At 50.0% G+C, this 12,553-nt stretch overlaps 1 protein-coding gene across 1 annotated transcript in view; it reads left to right on the top strand.

Annotated features, from left to right (window-relative positions):
• The first annotated feature begins 6,527 nt into the window (after positions 1-6,527).
• SLA2 (Src like adaptor 2) overlaps positions 6,528-12,553 on the top strand; it is a 33,118-nt gene continuing 27,092 nt past the window's right edge. Inside the window, exons 1-2 of the mRNA XM_026455274.2 lie at positions 6,528-7,144; positions 12,024-12,157. Coding sequence (XP_026311059.1) covers positions 12,067-12,157 — 91 coding nt within the window. The 5' untranslated portion in view covers positions 6,528-7,144; positions 12,024-12,066. The remainder of the gene's footprint in view (positions 7,145-12,023; positions 12,158-12,553) is intronic.

The raw sequence follows: 12,553 nt of genomic DNA, 5'->3' as shown, positions 1-12,553 counted from the left end.
GAGATAAGGAATGCATCACTCTGCCAGAGTATGACTTTTTACAGATTATTAAATAAAGCTGTATATGTCTCATTGTTACCTGATTGCTGGTGGTATTTCTTTCAAGCCATTCACTGGGGTTCAGGGCGGGACGAGTTGCTGTATGCTGGTTCTGTGTTGGCATTTTCACATGTGATTGCTTATCCACCAAGCAACACTGTCCATTTATAGGAGGAAATGAAGCCTGATGATAAATCATTTGCCCAAGGTCATACAGCCAGCAACTCCAGCCAGGATCAAATCCTAGGGAATTATGCAGAATTCTATCTGATGTGTCTATATTTCCCTGAAGCCAAAAATCGTGAGAAGCCTGACAGTATTGTTTGTGATGGAGGAGAAGCTGAAGTCTTGAGAAAGTGGTCCACGTCACAGCTCTACCACCTGTGTGGGATTGCGGAGTCTCACTTCTCATTTAATCATCTGCAACCACTGATCTGGGTTCCTCGAAGAGACCAGCCTGTGTTTCTCCAGAGATGGCTATATTTGTACCCATCAAGAATAATTTCAGACCGGGTGCGGTGGCTCACACCTGTAATCCCAGCACTCTGGGAGGCCGAGGTGGGTGGATCACTTGAGGACAGGAGTTAAAAGACCAGCCAGGCCAACATGGTGAAGCCCTGTTTCTACTAAAAATACAAAAATTAGCCGGACATGGTGGTGTGTGCCTGTAATCCCAGCTACTTGGAAGGCTGAGGCAGGAGAATCACTTGAACCCAGGAGCTGGAGGTTGCCGTGAGCTAAGATCACACCACTGCACTCTAGCCTGGGCTACAGAGCGAGACTGTGTCTCAAAAACAAAAACAAAAACAGCCAGGTGTGGTGGCTCACACCTGTAATCCCAGCACTTTGGGAGGCCGAGGCAGGCGGATCACCGGAGTTCAGGAGTTCAAGACCAGCCTGACCAATATCATGAAACCCCATCTCTACTAAAAGTACAAAAAAAAAAAAAAAATTAGCCGAGTGTAGTGGCATGTGCCTGTAATCCCATCTACTCGGGAGGCTGAGACAGGAGAATCACTTGAACCCGGGAGGTGGAGGTTGCAGTGAGCCAAGATTGCACCATCGCACTCCAGCCTGGGCAACAAGAGTGAGACTCCTTCTCAAAAAAAATAATAATTTCAGGAGACCACCATCTCAGGTGAGTTTTCAATGACCCAGGGGCAAGTGCCAGCAAAAGTGCATGTGGATTGCTACATCTGTGAGAGGCACTCGTAAAAAATGACATGGACCACAGAGTGCAGTGGCTCACGCCAGTAATCCCAGCACTTTGGGAGGCCGAGATGGGCGAATCACAAGGTCAGGAGATCGAAACCATCCTGGCTAATACAGTGAAACCCCATCTCTACTAAAAATACAAAAAATTAGTCGGCCATGGTGGCGGGCACCTATAGTCCCAGCTGCTTGGGAGGCTGAGGCAGGAGAATGGCATGAACCCGGGAGGCAGAGCTTGCAGACAGCAGAGATAGCACCACTGCACTCCAGCCTGGGCAGGAGAGCGAGACTGTCTCAAAAAAAAAAAAAAAAAAAAAAGACATGGACCCGCCCATTCTGGCAGAGGAGTTGAAACAAATGTATAAGAACAGATAAACATTACCAAGCTGAAGCCTTACAATGCAGGCCAATGGTCCACAGAATGCTGACATGGGAAGGAATTGATCTGATGGCCTCAGTTGCCCTTTTTTTGTTTTTTGTTTTGTTATGTTTTGTTTTGACATGGAGTCTCGCTCTGTTGTCCAGGCTGGACTGCAGTGGCACGATATCCACTCACTGCAACCTCCGCCTCCTAGGTTCAAGCAATTCTCCTGTCTCAGCCTCCCGAGTCCTGGGACTACAGGCATGTGCTACCACGCCCAGCTAATTTTTTGTAGAGATGGGGTTTCGCCATGTTGACCATGCTGGTCTGGAACTCCTGACTTTCAGTGATCTGCCCGCCTCAGCCTCCCAAAGTGCTGAGATTATAGGCATGAGCTACTGCACTGGGACTTTTTTTTTTTTTTTTAAACGGTGTCTTGCTTTGTCACCCAAGCTGGATGGCGATGGTGTAATCATAGCTCACTGCAGCCTCAAACTCCTGGGCTCAAGCCATCCTCCCACTTCAGCCTCTTGAGTAACAGACTATAGGCATGCACCACCATGCCTAGCTAATTTTTTATTTTTTGTAGAGACAGGGTATCACTTTGTTGCCCAGGCTGGACTTGAACTCCTGACCTCAAGTGATCTTGCCTTAGCCTCCCAAAATGCTAGGATTACAGATGTGGGAATCAGCCCTTTATTGAGCATCTATATATAGGCCAGGCCCTTAATGCCTTCCTATAAATTTCCTTCTATTGATCCAGTGAGATACATGCTATTCCCATTTTATGGATGCAGAAACGGGTCCAGAGATAACTAGTTTGTAAATGATCACAAAACTAGTAAGTGGCTGTATGGGAAACAGTTTCCTCCACTACACTCAATAATTCCAACACTTCTGTGACCAAATGTATGAGCTTTTTTCCCATACCAACCAATTCTCCAACACCCCAGACACGGAGTAGGTGTCCTAAATTATGACTCCAGCTTCCTGGCGTTAGCACAGACCCTACAGGTTAAGGGTTCAGGCCCACAAGACCTGCTGCAGATGCCAGTTGCAAGCAGTGGATCCCCAGGTTATTCATACTTCTGTCCATCCTGGCTACAAATCGGACCCCCTCCCTCAGGTTTGATAGTTTGCTAGGATGGCTCACAGAACTCAGGGAAACACTGAATTTACTGGTTTATTATTCAAAAGGATATGAGGCTGGATGTGGTGGCTCACACCAGTAATCCTAGCACTTTGGGAGGAGGAGGATCACTTGAACCCAGGAGTTCAAGACCAGCCTGGGCAATATAGTGATCATGAGGTCAGGAGATCAAAACCATCCTGGCTAACACGGTGAAACCCCATCTCTACTAAAAATACAAAAAATTAGCTGGGCGTGGTGGCAGGCACCTATAGTCCCAGCTACTCGGGAGGCTGAGGCAGGAGAATGGTGTGAACCCGAAGGCAGACCTTGCAGTGAGCCAAGATCGTGCCACTGCACTCCAACCTGGGTGACAGAGCAAGACTCCGTCTCAAAAAAAAAAAAAAAAAGCATACGATAAAGGATACAACAGGTAACCGGTAACTGCCCAGATAAAGAAGTATATAGGGCCGGGTGTGGTGGCTCACACCTGTAATCCCAGCACCTTGGGAGGCCAAGGCAAGTGGATCACAAGGTCAAGAGTTCGAGGCTGGTCAACATGGTGAAATCCTGTCTCTACTAAAAATACAAAAATTAGCCGGGCATGGTGGCAGATGCCTGTAATCCCAGCTACTTGGGAGGCTGAGGCAGGAGAATCGCTTAAACCCAGGAGGAAGAAGTTGCCGAGATCGTGCCATTGCACTCCAGCCTGGACAACAAGAGCAAAACTCTGTCTCAAACAAAAAAAAAATATGTAGGAGGCTGGACACAGTGGCTCAAGCCTGTAATCCCAGCAGTTTAGGAAGCCAACGCGGGTGGATCCCCTGAGGTCAGGAGTTCGAGACCAGCCTGGATAACATGATGAAACCCCCGTCTCTACTAAAAATACAAAAATTAACTGGGCATGATGGTGGGCACCTGTAATCCCCGCTACTCGGGAGGCTGAGGCAAGAGGATTGCTTGAACCCAGGAAGCAAAGGATGCAGTGAGCCTAAATTGTGCCACTGCACTCCAGTCTGGGCAACACAGCAAGACTCCGTCTTTAAAAAAAAAAAAAAATACGTAGAGCAAAGTCTGGAGGGGTCCCAGGGAGTTGGAGTGTGTCATTCTTCTGGTGTGCTGGATGTGTTCACCAACCTGGAAGCTCTCTGAACCTCGTACTTTAGGGATTTTTATGGAAGCTTCATCACATAAGCATTATCAATTATTAACTCAATCTCCAGCTCCTCTCCCTACTCCAGAGGATGAGGGTGGGACTGAAAGCTCCAAGCTCATAATGATGGCTTTGTCTTTCTAGGGACCGGTCCCCATCCAGGAGCCCACCAAGTGTTGCCTCATTAGAACAGAAAACACTTCTGTCACCGAGGAAATTAGAAGGGTTTTAAGAGCTCTGGCCAGGAGCCAGGGAGGAACACCAGTGCATATTTCTTAGTGGAAGACCTAGGATTTTAAATTTTGTAATTCTTAGGTGCTTCGCTAAGTAGAGAAGGAGAGCCGGGCGCGGTGGCTCAAGCCTGTAATCCCAGCACTTTGGGAGGCCGAGACGGGCGGATCACGAGGTCAGGAGATCGAGACCATCCTGGCTAACACGGTGAAACCCCGTCTCTACTAAAAATACAAAAAAAACTAGCAGGGCGAGGTGGCGGGCGCCTGTAGTCCCAGCTACTCCGGAGGCCGAGGCAGGAGAATGGCGTGAACCCGGGAGGTGGAGCTTGCAGTGAGTTGACATCCGGCCACTGCACTCCAGCCTGGGAGACAGAGCGAGACTCCGTCTCAAAAAAAAAAAAAAGAAAAAAAAGAAAAGGAGAGTTATGCGGTGGGATTGTTTTAAGAAGAGACCAGAGATTCCCTACTTCCTGCCTCATTCATGAACTGCACCTTGAGGCTTGTTTTGGAAATTTGCCTGTCGTAAGAAGACGGGCATTAGAGTTGTATGGTGAAGGGGTGGCCTGCCCCTCCACACCTGTGGGTGCTTCTCGTTAGGTGGGATGAGAGACTTGAGAAAAGGAAATAATAAACAGAGACAAAGTATAGAGAAAGAAAAGCGGGACCCAGGGGACCAGTGCTGTGCTTACAGAGGACCCACACTGGCACCGGCCTCTCTGCTCCCTTAGTATTTATTGATAATTATCTTTACCATCTAAAAGATAAGGGAGTGGCTGGAAAATAGGATCATTGTAGGGAGGAAATCAGCAGTAAGACACATGAACAAAAATCCTTGTAACATGAATAAGTTTAAAGGAAACTGCTGTGCCTTGAGATGCATATGCGAATATCTCCATAAACCTTTTTAGCAGCATTGCTCCAGCAAGTCCCACCTTATTCCTAAAGGCGGTTTTCTCCTTACTCAGTAAACAAAGCACACAATGGGTTTTACCCGGAGATATACCATTGCCCAGGGAGGGGCAGGATTTTTAATCAGCAAGCTGCCTTCAGGTACTTGTTTAACAAAGACACATCCTGCACAGCCCAATATCCATTAAACTTTGAGTCACCACACCACCTGTCTCTTTGCAAGGACAAAGTTGGGGGTAGGGTCACAGATTAACAGCATCTCAAATACAGAACTAAATGGAGTCTCTTATGTCTACTTCCTTCTATATAGACACAGTAACAGGCTGATCTCTCTCTTTTCCCCACAGTATGGCAGCAGGAGTGGGAAGGTGGGCTCAAGCCAAGGCCTACGTCCCTGAGTGGCTGTCACCCATTCTAACATCCTGATTAGAACTTTCGTGCAGAAGTGTGCCTCCACTCTGGCTCCTTCAGCTCGCTATGCCAAGTGCCTACAAAGATAAAAGTCAAACCAGCCTTCCCCAGGATCAAGGGAGAACCTGAGCAGGAGTGCTCTAGCTGGCAAGGCCCCAGAAAAGGCTGCATGGGCTGAGCTGGAGTCAGGAGTCATTTCAGTGCAGTGGGCCCTTTGTCTCCAGGAGCACTAATCCCCCTAATGGGGAAGCAGCAAGAGGGTGTGGTTATATCTTAATGAAAAGTGGGACTGAAGGTAACACACTGATCAAAGACAATTCAGCCGGAGTCACATTCTTTATCCTAGACCAGTGACTCTCAAGCTTGGGTGCGGACTGTGGCTCATGCTTGTAATCCCAACACTTAGGGAGGCGGAGGCGGGAGGATCAATTGAAGCCAGGAGTTTGAGACCAGCCTAGGCAGCACAGTGAAACCTCATCTCTACAAAAAAAATGTTAAAATTAGCCATGAGTGCTGGTGCACACCTGTAGTCCTAGCTACTCAAGGCTGAGAAGGGAGGATTACTTGAGCCTGGGTCAAGGCTGCACTGAGCTATGATTGTGCCACTGCACTCTATCCTGGGTGACAAAGCAAGACCCTGTTAAAAAAGAAATCAAGCCTGGGCATGCATTGGAATCACCTGGAAGCATAAAAACAGATTGCCGGGCCTACCCCCAGAGTATGATTCCGTGGATCTGGGATGCAGCCTGAGAATTTGCATGTCTAACAAATTCCCGCTGAGGCTGCTGGTCTAGGGACCACACTTGGAGACCACTGTCCAGATACTGCTATTCAAAGTGTCCCCAGACTGGCAACATGGGGGTCACCTGGGAGCTTATTAGAAATGCAAAATATTGAACTCCGCCCCAGACCTTCTGAATCAGAGCCTGCAGTTTAACAAGATCTCCAGGTGATTTCTATGCACACTAAAGATTGAGAAGGCACTGCTTCCCAAACTCGGCAGTCAAGGGAATCTCTTGGTTTAAAATTTAGATTCCTGGGCTCCCTGTCATGGTGACTTGGATTTAGAAGGTTTGGGAGATCCCAGAAATTACTACAATTAAGCCCGGTTGAGTGATTGTTATGGTCAGGCCAGCATGGGAACTCCTGCTCATTTTCCTCAGTCCTGTTGTCCTTGGACAAGACCATGCCACAAAGCCAGAGAAAAACCTTTTGCTCCAGGATCATGACAAGGCAGCAGCTGCTCCCCTAGAAACAGGAACTCGGGGAAGGTGGCTCCTCCATGGTCTGTGATGCCGTCAGAGGAAACGGGTGGTTGTGAGAACCACAGAGTTTGCAGTCGGAGCTAGAGCTCCAAGGACCCCACGCCTGTGTCTCTGTGACAGAGCTCAAAGGGCCCTGGGCCTTCCTTCCCTGGCTCAGCTGTGCTTGGGAGGGTTCCCCAATCCAGAAGCCCTCAGGAGCATGGGGCGGCTGATCCACCCCTGCTGTACAAACTGCTGACTGCAGACGGATGCTGAGCTACCCAAACCGACACCTAGCCTCTCCCTGAAGCTCCTTCCAGGCTGAGAGAGTTCTGGGTGTCCTAGGACCAAGGACACTGGCAGGCTTCCAGAAGGGGCCCCAAAGCCCTAACCTGTCCAGCCAGAGCATGCGTCTCAGCAGAGCCGTCTTCCCAAGCCTGTGATGACAAACCAGTAAGTATGCTTGCTTTTGTTCTCGGATGGCCTAGAGCCAGGTGAGGAAGAATGGTCTCCCCGGCTCAGACTGGGTCTGGGCTTTATTTGCCATTGGGAAAAAAACAGCTCAAGGAGAAGGGAGAGTGGCTGTAAAGAGGGGTGGTTTCTGGGGGTCCCAGAAGAACCAAGACCCACCTGCTCCACCTTTGACTGCCTCTTGGAGCTTACGCTCTTCCCTGCAGCTTGTCTTTACGCCCGTCCTAGTCCCATCTCAGTTGCACATTTGCTGTGTGACTTTGGGCCCCTGCGCTGCAGGGTCTCTCTGCGCTGCAGTGAGACTCCAAAGGCAGGAATGTGAGGGCTGTCATCTCTCAAGACAGTTCAGCTAGAGAGCCTACAGTGAAATCTCACTCTCAAAAGGGTGATATTTCTCAGTTGAAAGAAAGGGAGAGATCTCCCTTTAACTCGATCCAAATTCATTATTATTTTTTGTTGAGTTGGGGTCTTGTTCTGTCACCCAGGCTGGAGTGCAGCGGCATAATCATGACTATAGACTTGAACCCCTGGGCTCAAGTGTAGTGGTGCAGTCCTAGCTCATTGCACCCTGGAACTCCTGGGTTCAGGGGATCCTCCCACCTTAGCCTCCCAAGTAGCTGAGACTACAGGCATGTACCACCATACCCAGCTAATTTGTTATATTTTTGTAGAGATGGCGGGGGCCGGGGGGAGGTCTCACTATGTTGCCCAGGCTGGTCTCAAACTCCTGGCCTCAAGCAATCCTCCTGTCTCAGCCTTCTGAATTGCTGGGATTATAGGCATGAGCCACCGTGCCTGGTCAAATTCATCACTCTTATACCCACTACTGAAAAATGATCTTCAGAAGCACAAAATACACATGACAGCAGGCCCAGCCCTGCACGAATGGGCTGTGTGACCAGAAGCACAAGGTTGTCCTCTCAGGGAGTTGGTCACTGTATCTGAAATGGGGCCCAAGTGAGACATTGAAAAAAAAAAAAAACAACCAATATTCTGGGCAGTGAGCTGATCTCGGCTGCCGTTGACTAACTTTTTCCTTTTACCCGATACCTCATGTCCTCCGGAAAGTGCCTGGCACATAGTAAGATTTTCAAAAATTTGTGTAGTTAATGATTAGATGCTGTCTTATAAAAGTTGTGGCTCATACTGCCTCCTCCTAGGCTGGCCTATCGCATGGTCTTTATTTTGCCCCCAGGGGTTTATTGGCCTTGACCTGACCAAGTCCTTGACCAGGTGAAGGGAGCTGCAGAGACTTTGGGGAGGCTTCCAGCCTGAGTACAGCTCCCCTGTCTCTGTCTGCCTTTGGGCCCAGCCCCCAGCTCCACCTGCGGCAGGAAGGAGTCTCTCGGCCTATTGCAGGTGGTGACTGTGGTCTTCCTGAAGGAGGGGAAAGGAAACTAAGCCTTACTGAGCACCCACTCTGTGCCGGACTCCTGCAACTCTCCCCACAGCCCTGTGGCGCCTGTGGTGCACCTCATTCACAGATGAGATGCAGGAAGCTTGCATGCTTTGCCTGAGGCCACACAGCTCCAACCAGGTTCAAGTGGGTACTCATGCTACCCAAGCCAGAGGTTCTCTCCCTGGGGTTTCCTGGTCTTGGGTTTGTAAAATTCCTCCTCAGGAGGATCACTTGAGCCCAGGAGTTCAAGACCAGCCTGGGCAACACAGCAAGACCCCAATAATGTAAAACAAAAACAAAAAACCTCCTCAAGAACAGCAGCACCATTTCAGTGTACCCAGGCTGCAGGATCCTAAAACTCTGAGCAGGAAGTGGCTGTCAGGACTCATTTCCATGCCATATGCCCATTCTGTGTTCAAGAGCTCCCTTCCAGATGAATGCTGGACTCCCCATAGGGAGGCAGCAGCAAGCAGGTATTGGGTGTTTGTTTGTTTGTTTGTTTTGCGGCAGGGCGGGTACAGAGTCTCGCTCTGTCACCCAGGCTGCAGTGCAGTGGCACAATCTCGGCTCACTGCAGCCCCTGCCTCCCAGGTTCAAGCAATTCTTTTGCCTCAGCCTCTCAAGTAGCTGGGATTACAGGCACCCACCACCACACTCGGCTCATTTTTGTATTTTTAGTAAAGACAGGGTTTCACCATGTTGGCCAGGCTGGTCTCAAACTCCTGACCTCATGTGATCTGCTCGCCTCAGCCTCCCAAAGTGCTGGGGATTAAGGGGTGAGCCGCCGCACCTGGCCCAGGTATTGTTATTCCCATGTCAACGACATGAGGCTGAAGAACAGAGAGGCTGTTCCATCCGCTAAGGTAGGATCTTTACTCCCCAGACAGGACTGGCCCAGGAGGCCACAGAAATCACTCCATGATATTGATGGACACCTGTCCTCATCCAGGAAGGAGCCCACTCTGTCACCACCCCATTCAGTGAGCTCCTCCGGAGTAAGGAGCATGGGTTCCCCTCCAGGGACTGCCAGCCCTTGGCAGGTGCCTGACACAGAGCAGGAACTCCGTGAACACCAGCCGAACTGGGCCAAATGTGTAATTGTGCCTTGTCCCTACTGAAAAGAATGAAACCATCCGAAAAGAAATACAAAGCTCTGCCTCCCACTCCGCAAACACTTTAATATAGTGTTTGGAAAAATCATTACCCTGGAAATCTGGGGATTTAAACTATTCTAAGGATAAGACACCTGTCCGAAGAGCTAACAGTCTCATTTAGTTAATGTGTGCTGAGTGCTTCCCTAAATACTGAGTAATAGGCAAACAAAAGAAGTTCTTGTCCTCATGCAGTTACAGGATAGTGGCAGATTAAAGAAGTAAACTCTAAAATGAATGATGAAAACTTCCCAAGAGGCTGGGTCCCATGGCTCACACCTGTAATCCCAGGACTTTGGGAAGCTGAGGTGGGAGGATTGATGGAGCCCAGGAGTTCAAGAACAGCCTAGGCAACATGGCGAGAGCCCATAACTTAAAAAAAAGTAAAAGGGCCGGGCGCAGTGGCTCGCGCCTGTAATCACAGCACTTTGGGAGGCTGAGGTGGGCGGATCGCCTGAGGTCGGGAGTTTGAGACCACCCTGACCAATATGGAGAAACCCTGTCTCTACTAAAAATACAAAATTGGCCGGGCGTGGTGGCGCATGCCTGTAATCCCAGCTACTCGGGAGGCTGAGGAAGGAGAATCACTTGAAGCCAGGAGGCAGAGGTTGTGGTGAGCCGAGATCGCGCTATTGTACTCCAGGTTGGGCAACAAGAGTAAAACTCTGTCTCAAAAAAAAAAAAAAAAAAAAAATTGCAAAGAGGCTGGGTGTGGTGGCTAATGCCTGTGATCCCAGCTACTTGGGAGGCTAAGGTGGGAGGATCCCCTGAACCCAGGAGTTCAAGGGTGCAATGAGCTAGGACTGCACCACTACAATCTAGCCTGGGTGACGGAGCGAGACCTCCTGGGGAGGCTCCTAGGAGAGGCCTCTAATGAAGTGACATTCAGGACGTGGTAAAGGAAACAGGGGGCTGGCCAGGGTTTTCATGGGCGTTATCTCTCGGACTTGTATGTTGAGTGTTGTTATCCCCATTTTTCAGATGAGGAAAAGGAGGGGGAAGTGGCTCAACAGTCAGTCCCCCAAAGCCTTGCAAGTCATCACTGCATACAACCCCTGGTACTTTTTTTTTTTTTTTGAGACAGCGTCTCACTCTGTTGCCCAGGCTGGAGTGCAATAGTATGATCTTGGCTCACTGTGAACTCCACCTCCCAAGCTCAAGCAATCCTCCCGCCCTCCCACCTCAGCCTCCCGAATAGCTGGGATTACAGGTGTGCACCACCACAGCCGGCTAATTTTTGTGGTTTCTTTTATAGAGACTAGATTTCGCCATGCTGGCCAGGCTGGCCTGGAACTCCTAAGCTCAAGCAATCTACCCTCCTCAGCCTCTTAAAGTGCTGGGATTAAGTACTTGGCCTCTTAAAGTACAGGGCCTGGTGGCTCAGGCCTATAATCCCAGCAACTCAGGAGGCTGAGACAGGTACTCTTACTTGGCCCTGTGACACCAATAAGTGTATCCGTGTCACCGTGGCTTGCTGCGACACCATCTCTCAAGCCTGCTCAGATCCCCCTTGCAGACCTCTTTTTTTTTTTTTTTTTTTGAGAGGGAGTCTCGCTCTGTCACCTAGGCTGGAGTGCAGTGACTTGATCTTGGCTCATTGCAACCTCTGTCTCCCAGATTCAAGCAATTCTCCTATCTTGGCCTCCCTCCTGAGTAGCTGGGACTACAGGCACATGCCACCACACCCAGCTCATCTTTGTATTTTTAGTAGAGATGAGGTTTCACCATATTGGTCAGGCTGGTCTTGAACTCCTGACCTCAGGTCATCCACCTGCCTCAGCCTCCCAAAGTGCTGGGATTACAGGCATGAACCACCACACCCAGCCCTCCTTGCAGACCTCTGATCCAAGCCACAGGTCCTGGTATGCCTGGAGGGAGCTCACTGTCCTGTCATTGTCCCCTCCCACCCATAGCAGAGTGTGATCCCTGGTCAGAGGAAGGGTTCTAAGTGAGCCATAGGAAGTCAAAGGAGTGATCAACAAAGGCTAGGGGCTGGGAAGGCTTCCTGGGGAAGGAAGAATAGGATCCAAACAGGACTGAAGGAGAGGAGAGGGCATAACTGCCCATGGGAGGGACCTAAGCAGGACCCCAGAAAGAAAAAGTTGAGCCTGTTGCAGCATAAAAAAGATGAGATGTGGAGAAAACAGTGTCCAATGTGCAGGAAGCCTTCAGAGGCTGGAGCCTGGCCCTACAGGAGGGAGGTCATTCACATGCTCTGTGAGGAGATAGCCAGGGCCGATCTGGGGAGGGAGAGTTATCTGAGATTGGGCCAGAAGCCTCGGCTCTGTCCCCATCACTGTGTCTCTTTCAGATTTCCCTCGATGATGTGCTTCTGAGTGCTCTGCTGAGGAATAATGGGAAGTCTGCCCAGCAGAAGAAAATCCCTGCCAAGCCCAAGCTTGAGTCCCTCTGTCCAAGGCCAGGGACCTGTGACCATGGAAGCAGGTAGGCCTCGGGGCCTGTGACAGCCAGGCCCTTCCCACACAGTACTAGACTTCACTGCCTCTGTGGGCCTTCCTAGCCAACAGCTCCAACACAGCATAAGCACCACTGAGGGCCTGCTGCGTACCAGGCCCTGCCTACTGAGCCATACAGCAGGGTCCCTGCTCCTATAGAGCCCACCTTAGCAGTAAGAATAGTAAACAATGGGGTAAATGAGAAAATAGGAGAAAGCAATAGGCACTGACTAGAATATTAAACCAGGAGGCATGATAGACCCCCAGGCATTTCCCAAGGCTTCCCTCCTTCTCAACAAGTTGTTTATCCAAACACCGAGCTGGCCAGCCCCACCTCTGCAGCCCCCTAGAGCTGCACTGTCCATTGCAGTAGCCACCAGCCACA

This window comes from Piliocolobus tephrosceles, chromosome 20, assembly GCF_002776525.5.
Source record: "Piliocolobus tephrosceles isolate RC106 chromosome 20, ASM277652v3, whole genome shotgun sequence".
Lineage (NCBI taxonomy): Eukaryota > Metazoa > Chordata > Mammalia > Primates > Cercopithecidae > Piliocolobus > Piliocolobus tephrosceles.
Note: the sequence above shows the minus strand (reverse complement) of the source record. Positions and strands in the feature narration are given on the sequence as shown.